The sequence below is a fragment of the Copadichromis virginalis genome, linkage group LG12, assembly GCF_057382275.1.
Source record: "Copadichromis virginalis isolate Kocher_CV1m ecotype Utaka linkage group LG12, C_Virginalis_male_GT1.1, whole genome shotgun sequence".
In the NCBI taxonomy this organism is placed as follows: Eukaryota; Metazoa; Chordata; class Actinopteri; order Cichliformes; family Cichlidae; genus Copadichromis; species Copadichromis virginalis.
In genome coordinates this window covers 3,760,999-3,778,872 of record NC_140629.1, presented here as the reverse complement: position 1 = coordinate 3,778,872, position 17,874 = coordinate 3,760,999, and the positions used below count along the sequence as shown (strand labels likewise).

Sequence of the window (17,874 nt, the reverse complement as noted above, 5' to 3'; positions counted from 1 at the left end):
AAACAACGCTATCTTCTTCTTGTGTTTCCTTTTTATTATTTATTGGGAGTTGGCAAACAGAGAAATGGTGCATTACCACCAACAACTGGTGTGGACTGAAATACAAAAAAATATCCTCCCAAACAAATGAATCTGTCCTAAAAAACAAAATATGGCTGGATAACTTTCACTTTTCGAGTTCTTGTGAAATAAATCAACCAAGTCCAGTCTCACTTTCATATCTCTGAGCTTTTGAATCAGCGATTCATTTTCAGCATCATATATCTGACAATGCACTAAAACATTTTCTATGGTTTCATCTTCTCTATTGCAGCCAGATTTTCATATATTTTCATGTTTTTTTTCCTGTTAAAAATAACATGTCTGTCTCCTCTCTCCTGTTCCTTTCTGCGCTTCTCATTTCTCCTGTTTTGCTTTGGATTTTGTAAAACCATCGCCCTTTCCTCTCTTCCTCCTGTTGCTTTTGCCACCTTTCTTCAATTGTCTGCCGTATTCTACTCTACTGTAAACTGATAATCCATCACTGAGCCTTTTCCTTGCTTTGATACTATCCCGCTGTGGTTGGCTGTGTTAGTAGATGCATCTATATAGATTTTGACATAACCGTAATACTGATCAATATATGCCTGCACTGTCTGTGAGTTTGGAATTAAACTTTTTGTCCAATAGTGTTGAATCTACTATAGCATCAGGGGACAGTGGTGTAGTAGATTTACCACCACATATCCATGGTGGTATTATTTGGCTAATGCTGATCTTGTCCAGATTACATTCAGCCGCTTTCCGATTGACTGTCCACCCACTCTTCATTTCTCTTTTCTCTTTTTCCCAGCAGGGTTGGAAAATAGTTCTTGTTGGATGATCTTGACCATGTCTTTGTAGACTTGCACAGTAGTTCAGTGTTAGCTGCTCTCCTCTGATTTCTAGGGGCATTTCTCCCATTTCTACCTGTACTGCTGCTGTTGGGGTTGTTTTAAATGCACCTGTGCAGAGTCTTAGCACCTGATACTGGATACTATCGAACTTATGAAGACTTGCTCTGGCAGCAGAATTATATACAATACTGATCTAATTTACCCAATATATATGGCTTTCAAAGATTTCCTATCAGCTCCCCAGTCAATTCCCACTGAGCACCTCATTATATTTAACACTTTCTAGCTTTTGTCTATTATTTTTTAAATATGGACAGTCCATGTCACCCTTTCATCAAACACAACCCCAGAAACGTAAATTGTTTTATCCTTTCCAACTCTTGTTTATATCATTTGACCTTGATTTCATCCCCACTTCTAAAACATCATTTTAGTCTAATGAACTGAGAATTTAAACCTCGTAGCATAAATGTAAACATTTGTACGACGAACAGTGGTCGTACACCTTAATGTTATTCATCTTCCTACCACAAAAACACTTAATCCATTAGAACATTTGATCATTTATACCATCCATCCATCTTCTTCCGCTTATCCGGGGCCAGGACACAGGAGCAGCAGCCTAATTAGAGAAACCTAGACCTCCCTCTCCCCTGTGTCCGCCCCGGGGCCTCCTCCCGGTAGGAGATGCCCAGAACATATCACCCAGGAGGCATCCTTGTCAGATGTCCAAACCTTCCTGTGGAGGAGCAGCGGCTCTACTCTGAACTCCTCCCGGATGGCCGAACTTCTCACCCTATTTTTAAGGGAGAGGCCATCCTTCAGAGGAAGCTCATTTGTATTCGCTTGTATCTGCGATCTCGTTCTTTTGGTCACTACCCACAGAACATGACTATAAGTGAGGGCAGGGACGTAGATCAATCGGTAAAGCTTTGCTTTTACACTCAGCTGATCCAAAACCCCATTTCTGCGTTCTATTCTCCGAGGACTCTATACTGAACTACTTGTTTCATAAATATAACACACCCTCCCCTGTACCCTCCCTTCTATCTCTCCACACACTCTCATACTCTTTATAAACTCTTTAATAACAAAATCCAAACTTGGTCGAAGTCAGGCTTCCTGAATACAGATAATATCCAGTTTCTTTCTAAGATCCTTAATGAAACCTCTCTTACCCATTCACTGTATAAAACTCAGACTGTCTTCTCTCCTGGTCCTCCTGACGTCTCATCTCCCCCCAGTCTCTTATGAACATGCTCCCAGGACATTAAAATAAATAAATTAAAATAAATAAATTAAAATCCTTTATGCCAAAAATGTCTCTGCCCCTTTCACAATTATTTTAATCTTCTCTGTTTTGTGTTTTGCTTGGTCTGTACGGTTTATTGCACACGCAATGAACAAAATCATCTTCTCCACTCTGATTGCTGGATGGGTTTCTTCAGTCTGTCGTTGGTCTGCTGTTGAAAATTGCTGAAACTCTCCCTTCCCTTCTTTTGCACTTTCCCCTTGCACACTGCAGCGACGTGCCCTCTGGCATTTATAAGACCTGAGAGGCAGAGGTATATGTGGCCTTACTGGAAAACTCATACATCCGATCTTAACTCTACCTGGAAGAACCAGTTCTTGGAATTCCAGCATTACAGACACATCAACTCTTTCCTGATTGACTGTTCTCGCCAGTCTTTTAATCCTGCTGACTGCACTGTAAGATATACTTCCTCTACTGGAATACCTGTGATTACTCCCACTTAAAACTCCCCCAATATTTTCCTCTCTCACACACTTTTGCAGGTACTTTCAGTATTTAACACTTTATTTGTCTGCTCTTCTGTTTTAACGGCTATCAACAGACTTCCATCTCTGAGTACTTTAGTGTTACATCTTCAAACTTCTTTTTCAGCTCTCTTGACTAAATTATCAGGCCTAACTGCATCCCTTCATCGTCAGTATTATTTTAAAGTCTTCTCTGATAATCATTTTTTTATTACGTTATCTGAACTATTCCCCTCTAAACTTCTTTTGCTGCTCTAAGTTCCTAACATACTTCTATCCTCTCTTCTCCCTCTCCCCGATCCACTGTATATATAAAATTGAATTGAACTGAATGCCAACCTTCAAAGTCTGTGATCCAAATCCATATTCCACAGCCAAAACCGAACAATTCACTCAAAAAGTCTCCCGATTATCCTCCTACCATGACACCAGCTGAAAGATACCATTAATTAGAAAGCAATCCTGCTACTTAGTGCAAATCAATATCATTCAGTCCCAACTGATGCCCTGTAAAAAGCTTTCCCTGAAGAACTGAAGCTGTTATAGCTGCAAAGGGTGGGCTGATATATTAAACCCTATGTGTTAAGAATGTGATGTCACTTAGGTTCATATGGATGAGAAAGCAGATGAGAAAGTACTTTTGGCAGTATAGTGTATCGCTATATAAAAGTAAAAACATGAATTCATTATCCTTTATAGATGTGAGCTTGTTGTTTCAAGTTCCCGTTCACAGAAAAAGAAAATCAGACACAGAAATTGTCGTTATCCAGCCTTGAGGCTTCTCAGCTGAGGAAACAACAGGAAACAAACTGAAACAAACTCCATTCCAAATGGCACATCAGACCTTTTAGACTTTGGATAGATGGAAAAGAAATTAAATGGTAATATGGCCTCTATACTTTTCAACTTTTTATTGCATTGTCATTAAGTCAAGTCTAAGTTTAAATACTGAGTTTGAAAAAACAAACAAACAAACAACCATGCATATTGCACACATATGATTAGACAGTGCTAAAGGAATTGTTGCATTGCATTAGGTAAATGTTTTCCACAGAGAACTCAGCAGTTTCAACCAGAAATGCAGGAGTAGTACCATGGATCACAGAGGAAGTATATGTGTGTGCACTATTCCTCAGGTCAACAGTAAAGCTGACCTGAACATTTGAACAAGTCAAGTGGCTTTTACTGTCATTTCAACCATGTACAGTACAGAGTGAAACGAGACCCTGGTGCTACATATGGCCGCTGCGTGCTGCTCCGTGAATTACTAAGAGGCTTTAACTCTTCAAAGGTTACACCCACAATAAAAATAAATCATGGCTTAGATTTTGAGCAGTATGTTACGAAAAACATAACAAAATAGACACAAACAACAAAAAAACTTCACTATTACAATTTGGCAAACATTCTTCACATTGCTCCTCTGACTCCCATTGGTTACAAACATTTGCATCATCCCATAAACTATAGCAGTTTTTTTTATTACGATTATTTATAATGGCATTTAAAAATAATGGACAGATACTAAAACAACTTAAAGAAGCAACTCATTGCTTGTCTCTGTCTGAAAGTGTTGAGGCTGATGGATTCGAATAGTGAGTGTTCACTGCCCTCTAGTGGATACAATGAGAAAAAACAACTTGGACAGAGTTTTGGGAGTTTGGGAGTTTGGGACTGTCACCAGGGCGGTCTAACCTGTTCAGTGCTGGTATCACAGCACAGGGATGGTGTATGTCTGAAAGCAGCTTTAGATTAAATGTAATAATCTAAATTCAGAAAAGCAAAAAAGGAACCAGCTGGTATCATTATCAGTGACTACACTCAACCATCTGTGAAACTGGTTCAGTGTAGCATATTAAATATGTATTATATTGGCATATTATTGTAAAAAACAACCAAACAAAGCTTTAAATGTAAATCTGAAAAATAAACTGATTCCATTATTTCTCCAAGCTCACCTCCAAGTTCAGAACATTATAGGACACGATCCTCTACTGGAACTCAGCTGGAAGTACACTCATGAATGAAAATCTCTGACCTACTGAGACTGCTCTGCTGAAGTGCTGCTGATCACCGACAAATAAAACAGGGTGGGTAGCGTGTACTAATTATCTACCATACACTTCCTTTCATCACTGTATGCAAGTATGCTTAACTGGCTCACTTTAACTATTGAACCATGCCATACTATGTTCCAAAAGTAAACAAACAACAGGATGAGAGAGATTTTGGTCCTTAGTGACATGATATCATCATGCAGTTGCTGTCTGACAGGCAGCGTTATCTTGCTGGAAGCAGCCATAGGATGGCACACTGTGGTCATAAAGGATTGATCAGATATTTGTATTAACAAGCCTTTGAACTGGTGAACCCAATAAACTGACACATAATAAAGTCTGGCTTGTAAAATATAGTCAATCAAATACTTCGGTGTATTATTACTTAAGTAGTATGGTACTCTTAAATCATAACAATACACAGTATATAGATAATTATATAGATATGGATTCAGAGGTGCAAACGCATTTACACGATCGTCTAGATATGAAGTTTTAACTAACTTTTCATAATTTCTTGTGTAGAATCTGCAGTTTAAACGACAGTTTTCTGTGACGTAGGAGATATATATCTAAACTCAGCTATTCACTGCCTTTAAAGAAATGCCCACACAATGTTGAATATTCCAAAGCACTGTAAAATATCCTTCCATAATTATAGAGTTTACACTCTCAGTGAAGCTCTGTAAGGAGCTCAAGGAATGAAAATATGCATATTAATAAGGCCCCATAAACTCATAAATCATTTTGACTGTGGACACGCCTCCTGCTCTTCTACTGGCTGCTACGTGCCTCTCGTCGGCTGCGTCCCCTCTTGGTAATTTAAATAGCCCCCTTACGGAATTTGATGAATAGGGTCGCTGTCAAAAGCGTCAGACGGAGGGGAGAGCTGACAGACAGACAGACAGCTGTGACGGAGAGCGGAGGAGCACGAGCTGCGTCATGTGTCGTCCTCACGCGTACGTCTAGTTATTTATCCGCGGAGTTGGACGTCGGGGAGAGTTTGCTCAACTATTACCGTCCCGGGCTTAATGTTCCGTGGCTAATCCTGTTTTGTTCTTTTCTGGAGCGATATGGATCCTGGAGCATGTCGAGCTTAAGTGTGGGGCCACAGCTTTGAGCGTGCGCAGGCTGAATATTTCTCCAGGTTCAAAAAGTTCTCTCGTCAGGAGGAAAAGCTTCGTCTCCGCAAGGTAACGCGTCTTTTTCTCCTGTTGTTTTACGTCCGCGCGCGCATTTCTGAGCACAGCTCCGCTTTCAAAGCTAGCAGCTCGTGTCATTAAGTAGCATCTAGGCTACGATATAATAATATAAACCTAAAGGATGCGAACAGAAATAGTTTTTGATGTTTCCAGTTACCGGAACTCTACCAAAAGTAACATTTGGTGACTTTCCCCACCCCTCCAGCGCGCGCGCGCACACACACCTTTGATCTACCGGTAACGCGAGTAAATCCTTTCCCGGTATTTTTGTCATAAAAAGCTTTCTTTTGAAGCTACACAGCTCTCGAATGCAAATCTACACTGTATATTTGACCTTTTCTGCTTTACTCGCTGTGCACAAAGAATTCTGGGTAAAAAACATCACAGTAATTCTCTCATGTTGCGTATGTTCTGTTGAGGTCAGCCTGTTAGAGCATGTTGCAGTCATGCTGAAGCCTTGTAAACGTTTAGCATGTGTAACCATAAATGTGAAAAGGTGCTTCAGATTGGAACCAACTCCGTTCTCTTAAGATCTATTCCAGATATTTAATAGCATTAATGTTGTTTTTGAAATCTTTAAAGGGTGAGTGAACCTTGATTGGTTACACCCGTCTCACCCATCCTGTGTATTCAGGAGCCTCAGAGGGCCACAGCATCATGGTGAACAGCCAAGTGCCAGGTGTACCGTCAGACCACAGGTCTTGTGCAGGATGTGGGGGGAAGATTGCCGACCGCTTTCTGCTCTTCTCCATGGAGCGCTACTGGCATACGCGCTGCCTCAAGTGCTCTTGTTGCCAAGCCCAGCTGGGGGACATCGGTACCACCTGCTACAGCAAAGGGGGCATGATTCTTTGTCGGAGCGACTACATCAGGTGAGAGCCAGAGGAAGGAGGGAAAGGAAGCTGCTGATTTTTAGATTTCCGAGGCCATGCAGATCTTACCAAAACCAAATCTTTGTTTTTGTGTTTGCAGACTGTTTGGGCACAGCGGGGCGTGCAGTGCCTGCAGCCAGTCAATTCCAGCCAACGAAATGGTGATGAGGGCACAGGGAAATGTTTACCACCTCAAGGTAAATCCCCAGCTCTCACGTTACTGTGCTTCATCTCCCGCAGCTTGTTCGACAGAAGCATCTAGGATTTGAAGTGGAGATGTGTCAGGAGAAAAGGGAATTATACCCACATATAATCACACTTTGAGACTTCTTTTAAGATGTTTTAGGTGCTTTTACAACAGAATTTCAGCATTGTAGAGTTTTATTTTTAATATCTTCCATCCAGCATCAACTGAAAATCGTTCAATTTTGACATGAGATTTTTTTCCTTCCCCGATCCTCTGCAGTGTTTCAGCTGTGCCACTTGCAGGAACAGACTAATGCCTGGCGATCGCTTCCATTACATCAACGGTACAATTTTCTGTGAGCACGACAGACCGGGCGCTGCCTTGCTCAACAGCCACCTGCCAGCACTCCAGAGCAGCTCTGTGCTGACAAACCAGAAGGTGAATAAGACGGAGTGTAAATTCACTGTCAGCTAACGTCACTGTGCTGGAATGAAACTTCTGTTAACTCCCTCTTTGACAGGGTAATAGCAGGCCGATGGTATTATTAAAGTGAAGAAAAATATGTGGTAACCTGACTACAACGTAAATGCAGAAAGTCTTACATTCATACAGTACAGCCAATAAAGTTAATAGCTGTAATGCAGTCAGATCGAACCACCAAACTTCAAATTGGTAGATGAACTGCTCCTGAACTACAGCCACTGTGTTATGAAGAAAAACTTTCATTTTTCAAATAACTGAACAAAAATGTTTCACAAGTCAGAAATCACATATTTGATATGTATTATTTGGGTTACTTGGACATCGTCACTAGTCTGCAAAGAACATTAGAAACCCTTGTTCAGTCAAATATGACTGAATTGTTACTTGTAATGACATTTTTCCTTAATGTAGTGCGGTATCGCTACATTACATTAAAAATGTGCACTGATTTTTGTAAAGAACTGAAATGCAACATGTAAACAGTCCTATAATCTCCTTGCTTTTCAAAGCTGCTGCTGTCACACTGCTGTTTAGAACTGTAATAATAACAGGTATTGTGCATTGTTATGCATTAATTTGAAGATGAAGAGAGCACTTGATAAGTGATGCAGGACTCTGTGGTCACTGCTTTTGTTTGTTCATTTGCAGGTATGCTGAGTGGCAAACGTGCCCTGCGCTGCCCTTGCCTTCCTCTCCAAAGCTTCACTCCTTTCTTCTCTTGTGCTACTGTTGCCGTTGTTGTGGATTCCCATCACCACCCACCTGCTTCTCATCCCCTCCCAGAGTGGACACAGTTTCTCAGTTTCTCACTCAAGATATCCCACAACTCGTCATATCAGAGAGACCCTCTGTACTACATGCAAAGTCCCGTCTATGTTGTGGTCAATGTTAAAGTGGTCTGTGCATCAGACTCAGGAGTTGCACTAGCAAAAGGCTCTTAAAGGACAAAAGGCTGGATGCCAAGTGGAGGAGAGCAAAAGCTGCTTGAGTGAACATTTGATGGATTGCTGTAAAATGACTGAACTTTTGCTTGATGCCTTGTGGCATCACTGTTTTTATTTTTTTAATTGTATTTTTTTTATTACTAAACTCCTGATCTCGCTCTTACGTACATGTTCACCTGGGGATCTGACACTGAGGAGATAAAATTGATGGATGACAAAAATGTGAAAATATTCAGTCATTGGAAATCCTTTAACCCGCAGCAGAAAGCTTTTAAAGCCTGTCGCTGCTTTGTCACGTGTTGATTTCTCTTGTGCCCTGCACATCGACAAAGTAAAACAATCCCGTGCAACTTTATTTTTCTGCTGTATAGTTTTGTTTCTTTACCAGATGCGTGTTTGGTGTTTGTGTTGGGATGGTGGTGGTATGTGGCATTGAAAGAAAAATTCAATTAAAACGATTCTTGTAACATGTCACAAAGTGATCTGAGGTTAAGCCCGTTAGTGGCATTACAGTGGCAACATGTGGCATGGTACCTAGCGTGGTGGATGTTACTGGCTCTCTCACTCTCTTTCGCCCTGTATGGTGAAAACATGCCTGATTACCCTGAGGAATGGAATTGGGGGGCTTGAGCTCTGACCATTTACAGAAGCAATTAAACATGATCCCTGTATCTGTGCTGCTGGAGCTCCTGGGAGGCTGAACTCGGGGCATATCCCAAGGTTGACTGACTCGGTGGCTGCTTGCTTCTTATAAAGCTTAATCTGAAAGCAGGCTAATTAAAGGGGATGTAGCTCCCTCTACATCCAGGGCGTTTGAAAAAATCTTATGTATTTACTGTTTACCATGTTCCAATTAAAGCTCCCACACAGCCTGGTTTGTTTCCTGTTGCTGTTCTTTGTTCTCTGCCACTTTGCAATGCTTCTGAAATGCATTTCCTTGAGCTGCATCTAACTCGCTATGCCTTTTTAATGCTATATAAAAAGGTTTCAAGTCTTAGCGCATTGTCGGTAGTTTGGAGCTAATCTTGGTGTGATAGTGGCAACAGAGTGCGCCGTGTGCAGGAAGCACAAGATAGCATCTGCTCTACTTTCACACCTTGCCTGGGAGCATGGCAGCCATCAAACTCGCACCTTAATGCGCTTAGTTATTTCAAAGCGTCCCACTTGTCATGCTAGGTGCTGATACCGCATCAATTATTTATTCCACGTCTGATCAAGAAGCGTCACGCAAATTCATTAACGTATGCAAATGATCACAATTATCTTTGTATCGTGATGGTGAAGAAATAAAACCTTGGCACATTCCCGAGTCCCACCACACCACAAGTTACACTTTGCATTCAAACTAATCAAGCCTCATCTGCCTTTTCCTAATTAGCCGGAACGTTTTCAGATACCAATTAGCGGGTCTCATGAAAAGGCACTTTGCCATGAGGCGTTGTCTTTTATCAGAGCTTCTGCAGGCGTGTGGCTCACCGTGTAGCTTGTGTCATAGGAAAGTGTTTATTCCTGCTAATTAATCATATTAACACATGCAGATGAGTGTAATTGCCTGAGCTCCTCCACCTCACACTGTGTGAAGACACAAGAAGATGCCAAGATATTTTTACATGCTTATGATGAGAAGGACAGGAGATGCCTCCTCCTTGCCCAGATACTCCTGTGACAAATCAAAAATGGCCACCCCCCTTGATGCTGATTTGTCAGTCTGTCAGCCAGAAGCACTTTCTCACGAGTGTGCCTGTGTATGTGAAGTATTTGGAACCAGACAATATGCTGGAGTTGTTTTTCAACTCTGTAATGTGTCACCAGATGTGACCTAGAGTGTGAGCACCAGAGCCAACCCCCAAACAAGCAACCAAAAAAAGCTTTGAGTATACATTTCAATAATAAATCTAAGTGCTCGTTACTTTTGTGCTTTTAAGTTGAGTATCCCCGGTTACATTTGCAGTGTCAACTATCACCCCAAACTACAGAACTGGCAGCAATGCATTCCTGCAAGTGTCAACGCTGCTAATTCTTTTCCAGAGTCTATCATGTACAGGTGATGCATTATAAACTGGAATCTGTGACATTTCAGTTTAAAGACAAATAAATGCTTTGGTAACATGACACAATTTCATTATTCTCCAGCCACTCCTAGCAACGTTGCTTCGAACCTGCAGTATCCCTTAACCTAAGACTAAAACTAAGAACACCAACTGCATCTTCCTTGTTAGATTTTACTCGAGTAGGTCAGAAAATATTTTCAGCCTGGTTCTAATCGAGATTTCTTCCTGTTAAAAGGGAGTTTTTCTTCCCACTGTTGCCAAGTACTTGCTCATTCAGGCGACTGTTGTTGTGAATTGATGTATGAAAAATAAAAAAACTGATTTAAATCAAATTAAAGTGAAATTTTTACATTTTAAACTGGTACTATAAGTGACAGTGCTGCTTTTCTTATCACAGTGCAGTATCAGCAGTTTGTGTCATTTTGTGACTAACTTTTTTCATATTTTACTTGTATGAAAATGTGATTTTTCTGTGTATTAAGTGGTATTATACCGCTCTAACATAAGATTATGGATGCACAGCGAATGCCTCTGCATTACCGTAAAAATATGAGAGGCTACAGCAGCACCCCGTAGGGTTAACAGTTATCACAAGGTGCTTCATAGTGAAAGGTAAATCCTTAGAAATATTAGCAAGACAACTCTCCAGCAATCACCTATGAACAAACACTAGAAAAAAAGCCTGGTTCACTTCCTGTTAACAGGAAATATTTCATTTGTTCTGAAATATTTACTATTTATTTTGATTCAATTTTATTTATATTGTAAAAACAAGTGAAGAAGCGCTCAGTGCATCATGGGAAATTCCCCAGCAAGCCCCCGTCTACAGCAGCATAACTAAGGAATAGTTCAAGGTTGGCCCATCCCAAAGGAACATTTTAATGTTTATCTGAAAAGCAAGTGTCTGTCACACCTTAAAGGCCGGTCCGTGAAAATGCAAACTGTGAGCTGGTCGTGCAGAACAGGAGCCTGATAGGTTAACAAACAGCAACGCAGTTCCTTCAGTTCCTTTACACGTGATTATTACTTGCTAACAGAAATCTCGGGTTTACTTTTCTGCTGAGTAGTTTACTTATTCTGGTTTAATGAGATTGTCATTTTTGTTTTCAGGTGTCCTTTAGTACAATATTTGTTCCGACAATATTTTCACGGACCGGCCTTTAAGGTCAACAAAATAAAACCAGTACTGGTACCAAAAAAAGAAGATTTATTCATAACACACGGAAAAGAGCCAGGAAAACCGAGTGAACGATTAAAACGATTAAAAAAATAACGATAAAAACCTTGAAAAACGTAAATTCACACCTGAGCCTCAACTCTCGCGGCCTGGTACCAAACGACTCGGGACCGGGATGGGTCCGTGGCATGGGGGTTGGGGACGGCTAGTGTTAAGCTACTTAATTACACTTCGTTTGGATAAAAAATAAACCCTTTCACAACATTAACCACTTATTAAAGGCTGGATTTAATACATTTGCAATAAAACTGACCTCCACTGTCATGATTAACAGCCTATTTCAGAATATAAATTCCATCAGCCTCCTATGCTTGTTAAAAATGATGGCAACAGGGAGCCTCGTATTTTAAAATACAGCAAGGGATTCAGACCAAGTACATGACGAGTTGGAAATCAGATCCTCAATATGAATGATTCAAGTGAGCTTCAGTGTGTGCGGAGTGTGCTTGGTGAATGCTGATAGACAGGTCTTGTCCACCCTGAGGCACTGAGCTCAACACAGGTATGTTTGCTGTAAAAACGCCATCTGGTTTCACTGTTGTCAGAACCCAAGCATGTAAAACGTTGAATGTTGGTGTGCTTAAAGATCTCTACGGCATTTAGCTTTGCTCGCAATCCTACCGAAAGCTCGCCGGCCTGCCAAAGCTATTTATGGTAGCTTCCAAATCCCGAAGAGCTACACGACTGTTTAGAGCCAGCTACAACAATTTCCAACACACACCTAATTTATCATAACCATAGTGTGCTGAATGTGATTTCTGAATAAAGAATAAATCAGAATCAGAATCAGAATAAAGTATTCTGATTCTGATTCTGATTCTGAACTCACTAAGGGCTCCAGTGCTGCAAACCTTGCCATTGTCCTAGAGCAAAACACGAGACAGAGCTGAAACATGTAGGAAGCGAGGCATGTTCCAGTCATAACTCACTGCCTACAGCAGGGGAGTAGAGGGGCGTAATGACAGAGAGGGACTTTACAACTCCGAGCCTCATTCAGGAATGTCAGGAAGGGGAGAGGGAGAAAGGTTCTCCTGGCCAATCGGAACGCTTTGAATAATTAAAGTGATTGGCTTAATTAGCTCAATTACCTTAATTTGACCACGGAACACGGCCATATGGTGAAAGGAAACAAAAGAGGGGGGAACTAATTAAAAGTAAAATAATGAGGATTTTAATTAACTGGCTCCCTAGACAGCAGAGCGCAGGGATCAGGAGCCTGCTACCATAATTAAAGTGCTGTAACGCTGGCAACATCTCTCCTCTCTTTCTTATATCTGTGAGGGCTCTATCCATCTAATTAAATCTGTAAATAAATTAGCAACATTGAGGGTTCCTGCTTGACTTAACACCGCCTGTAATCCACCCCCACCACCTTCCCAATAACACGCTCACCTCAATTTCAGCACACTGCACCAACCATATGTAGGCAAAGGTTGAGCTAAGTTCTGTCCTAAACAGACAGATGTGTTTAGAGGGTGGCATGCATTTCATCGTGATTGTGCCGATGCTGCTTGATGAAGAGTTTGCACCTTTCAAAACCCGGGATTCTGTTTTGAAGCTCTGGATAACACAGATCGCAGAGGTCCAGTGCCGAGGTGACATCTGCATCGTCTGCAAGTGTTGCAGCCAGCCGTCAATGCATGTCAAGTGTCATGTGGCCATCAATGTGTCGTCTGGGCTCTGCCCCTAAAACACCAGCTAGCTCGGTGTCTTTCTACTATCCTTCAGTTATACCTCCCCTGTACTCTCTGCTCAACCTGCCCCTGGCCATTTTACATCCTCCACTGCAACCAGTAGCAGCCGCCGCCCATGGAAGCAGAAACCGTTTCATTAAAATGCATTCAGATTGACAAGAGCCTTATTTGCATATTAAATTAACAAGCACTTAAGAGTTCTGAGCGAACTGTTACACTACCAGCTCGGAGTAAATGAAGAGCAAGCAAGCGTTTGACTGTCATTACCCATAGCTGTCACCGTTGGACACGGTTGAGGAATGGTGTTTTCAGAGCTAGACTCACAAAGACAGATAAATGTGATGGAGTCAACAAATGTAACCCGCCTTTCAACCTCTGGTGTCCCAGCTACATTGTTCTACAAAGACACTGAAAGTGGAAAAAAAGCATTGAATGCCTGCAACAGGGAGAAGCTGCAGATACTTCAATCTGCCTGTAAGCTTGTACCTGGGCTTTCTCAGTTCTCTCCTCCTTATTTTTCTACTTCATTTTCCAGCCCTAAAGAATGCTTCTGGGAATCCTTCACCTGTGTTAATCCAAGTGACTGGACTGGTGTTTCTGCCTTTTTGGAGGATTTTTAATAAACAAATAATATCGGCTTTCTAGAAATTTGTGTTCAAATTTTAGTGAGTGAAAATGTAGCATTTTATTTGTCTGTTACTTAGCACTAACTAACAGTGTGTCATACAGCATATCAATGCAGCTAACTAACCAAGCAGACATTAAAGAAGTCTGGCTTAGAGTAATTTAAAGTGCGCTGGTGTCCCTGAGTGGCAGTGTGGTGATTCAGAGTGGGGCCTCTTTTAAAGCCAACAGAGAGACAAACTGAGTGAGAAAAAACTCAAAGTATGTCAAACATCTGAGCTGACGCTAATGTCAGGGCAGCACACTGATCAGTGCATTTATCCTGGATAGCCATCGCTCACTATGATGGTCAGTCACTGTTTTTTGCTGCTCCTCCTCATGACGAATGAATTTCTGTGTCTGCGTTAAGTACTGAAGTACTAATCAAAGCCTTGAAAGAACCGAAGGAACTGTGGCTCTCTGTGGTTGTGAATCCAGAACAATGACTGTAGAAAACTCTGATCATGATGATTAAGAGGTTTAGCTTACCAGACTAGTTTGACAGGATTAGCTCAACACCAACATATTAAAAAGATGCCAACTTCACTGAGTGATTATGATGTGAATTTTGTCAGCAGTGCCTGTGCTAGGGGAGCTCACAGGGGTGTTGTATCAATACCCACCTTAGCAGGCTGTGGGAGAAACCTGAGGGAGGCCTTCTCACCGCAGAGACTCACAGACAGCTGCAGGGCAGTGTGATGTAGCATAACTTAAGCAGCAAGGAAGGCGATAAGTAAATAGCATTAGCAGACAATTGAAGTTCTTTTTAAGCATACTTTATTGCTAGCATCTCCCTTTTACCATAAAACAATCAATCAGGCATGAAAAAATCCCACTGGCTTTATACAAGACTTTGCCCACACCTGACCTCGTTAGTCCCTACCATTGAACAAAATAGGTCAAACCAAATAATACAATTCTAAACAAAGAACAGGAATAAAGTCATGCATGAAACTGACAAACTCATTTACTCAACTAAATGGTTTGTAAAGTAAAACACTGCATACAATATAACTCAAAAGGCTACTTTAAAGAAAACAAACAATACTATACAAAATGAAAACCCTCCATTTGGTTACACCCAGTGATCCAATCATTGACCTCATGACCCTATATAAACAGGAAGTAGTGGGCGGCCCTTCCCATACACCCGTCTCACATACAGGACCTGAATGCACAACATGGACACCATGGTAAGTATAACCAAAGCAACATAAAGAAACATAATTTACTAGACATGTGCCTGTAAACAGAAGAAAATTCAGATGATCTGATGGTTAGTAGTGTTTGCTTTAAAACACATGCATGGATGTAAAGAATGTAACTACTGCTACCACAAACAAAACCCGGGATATTGTGTGTTAAGAGAAGTTACACCAGCACTGTCTAAATTAAAGCATTATGGCTGACTGTAAAATAACAGAACACAGAATAACAATATACGCAAGTGACAAATGGCAAATGAATTCTGTCCTAGCCACTTTGTCACAGGCAGGAGGAGAAGGGTGTTTGCAAAGTGGTTGAAGCACCAGCTTACTTCACCTCTCCCCCAGTGTTCTGCTGATAGATAAAAACACAACATCAGTACACAGGCTGCACATATAATAATGGTACATTTACTTTATCTGCTGTTTGACTTTACAGCAATAATACTGAGCAGTTTTCCTGATATTCTAAGGATTGCTGTAAAGTTAACAAATAAATAATGAACTCAAGCAGACTGAACTCGCTTAAACAGACAAGCGGCCTCCAAGAAGTTGCCAAAACATCTTAGTGCAAAATCAGGTTTAAACGTGCCTCTGCTTTGTTTTTGTGCTTGATTGATTGCTATAATCGCTCAGAGTATCACTTTATAATGAGTTCGTTTTATTACTGTTCTCTGTGATTTATAACCTGTTCATTACAGTTTTATCACTTTTTCATTTTGGTTTATTGCTCCTACTTGTGTGACACATTGTAACATTTCTCTAAAAGTGCTTAATAAACAAAGTCATTTCTTCACTGTGTGATATGACGCAGAACCATTGGACTTTTCTGGTCTGCAGAGCACATGTACAGTGTTATATATCACTGTTTGAATGTCTGTTCTTATTCTGTATAATGAATTTTAAGGCACCCTCACTCATATGTAAGACTACAGAAATAAATGCAGTCTATTTCCCATCATACAGTATTTGGTTCCAGTGGAACGAACCACCATTATTATCTGTGAACAATTGAAATATAAAAAAAGAAGAAATTATTTTAACTCCCCATTACTCTTCAGGAGAAATAAAAAGCAAATTCTCTGCATATAAAATGAGTTTTCAAACGCTTTCATCTTTCTTTCATTGTTATCTTTAAAGGAAAATCTCACTCCAGTACAGATACAACCATTGGTAGCATGACAGTGTTACCTAGAGTGATGTAGAAGCTGAGTGTATGACACCGTGAGGAGAGAAGCCAGAGCCTGATCTTCAGCAGAACAAGTGATTAGCAGTCTGGACTGCAGACTCTAACCTTCATATCTTCTTTAACTTGGCTGTCTTGTGTTTATATTTAAACAGACATTAGTGGCGGGCTTTAGCTCAGGAGGTAGAGCTGCCCATCTCAACCAGAAGGTTGGTGGTTTGATCCTTGGCTGCACCCGTCTCAAGATTCTGAACCCCAAGTTGTTTCTCAATCATTGGAGATGTGAAATAAAAAGCACCTAGTAGTAGAAAAATGCTTGTATGAATTTGGGAATGAGGCCCTTTGAGTGCTCAGAGAGAGAAGAAAAACACGATATAAGGAGCTGTAAATTTACCATGCATTTAAAAGAAAGCTCCTGTGTGTCTTCTCAAAGGGATGTGTTTGGCACCGGGGCCTGAACCAAATGTTAAACAGCATCTCAGTCCAAGTCATAGAGTAACACATAAATAATGCCTTGAGTAATCTAATAAACTACTTATCCCAGAAGTATTAAGTAACACAAAGCATTATTTTTTTTAAAGTAGCAAGTAATGTATGCATTAATGCTGGCACAAGTAAATCAGACATATCAAGACCAGCGGCTTCACAGGAAGGTAAGTAAAGAGAAAAAGAAATCCTCCACTATTTAACAAGACAAACTGGATTAAAACACAACATTTTGGGCTGCCTGTCTTTTATTCTTGGGGATAAATAAAGTCTTTCTGATTCTGATATAAGCCGACGCCCTCATGGACCCTTCTGGACATCTTTCTGCAATTTTGGACCAATTGGCTGAAGAATTGTAAAATATTGTGACTTGTCTAGTTATCATCAAAATATTTGCTGTTAGTTGATAGTGAAGAGTTGTGGAGAAGGAAAAATCCGAGAAGCTCCTTGTTAAAGTCAGATGTGATTGCATGCAAAGCAGAGCTTGTATCTGATCTCAGAGCAGTGAAATCAGAGCCAGCAGCAGATTGTCTTTCACGCTAGTCTCACATCAAGTTCACGTCAATGCGTCTGTGAAAACACGCAGAAAAAGCTGGTGGGCTGAACGTGAAAAGCTCGAGCCATTGTTAATGAGACACACAGTGAAGCCAAGTTAATCCTGCTTCCACTGATAACTGCCAATTGCTGCTACAAGATGTCGGCAATTTTAAAGGCTAGATTCAGACAGACATGAAACTTTATGAGAGAACAAAGATGAAAGAAGAAGGATTGTGCTCACTTTGATACAATTTAATTGATTTTGATTGGCCAGTTTTCAGTAAGTAACAAAAGCGGTGATGAGTAGTCAGGCTGGTAGCTCCTTAGCCTCCATGTTTACCTATACCTGTGTTAGAGTAGAATCAAGAGAGCAACCACATTATCTGTGAAGTGCTGTTTGGACTGGTGTGTTAATG

The 17,874-nt window shown here is 40.8% G+C and overlaps 1 protein-coding gene across 2 annotated transcripts; it reads left to right on the top strand.

Annotated features, from left to right (window-relative positions):
• Positions 1 to 5,517: 5,517 nt before the first annotated feature.
• lmo4lb (LIM domain only 4-like b) lies at positions 5,518 to 8,357 on the top strand. 2 transcript variants are annotated; one of them, XM_085474387.1, is made up of 5 exons: positions 5,518 to 5,904; positions 6,496 to 6,785; positions 6,886 to 6,982; positions 7,252 to 7,410; positions 8,104 to 8,357. In XM_085474387.1, exons 2-5 carry the CDS (start codon positions 6,571 to 6,573, stop codon positions 8,110 to 8,112), a joined length of 480 nt encoding a protein of 159 aa, XP_085330513.1. In that variant the 5' UTR covers positions 5,518 to 5,904; positions 6,496 to 6,570; the 3' UTR covers positions 8,113 to 8,357. The 2 variants fall into 2 exon arrangements, with proteins under 2 accessions (XP_085330513.1, XP_085330512.1); XM_085474386.1 differs by having other exon boundaries at positions 5,519 to 5,904; positions 6,548 to 6,785.
• Positions 8,358 to 17,874: the final 9,517 nt, after the last annotated feature.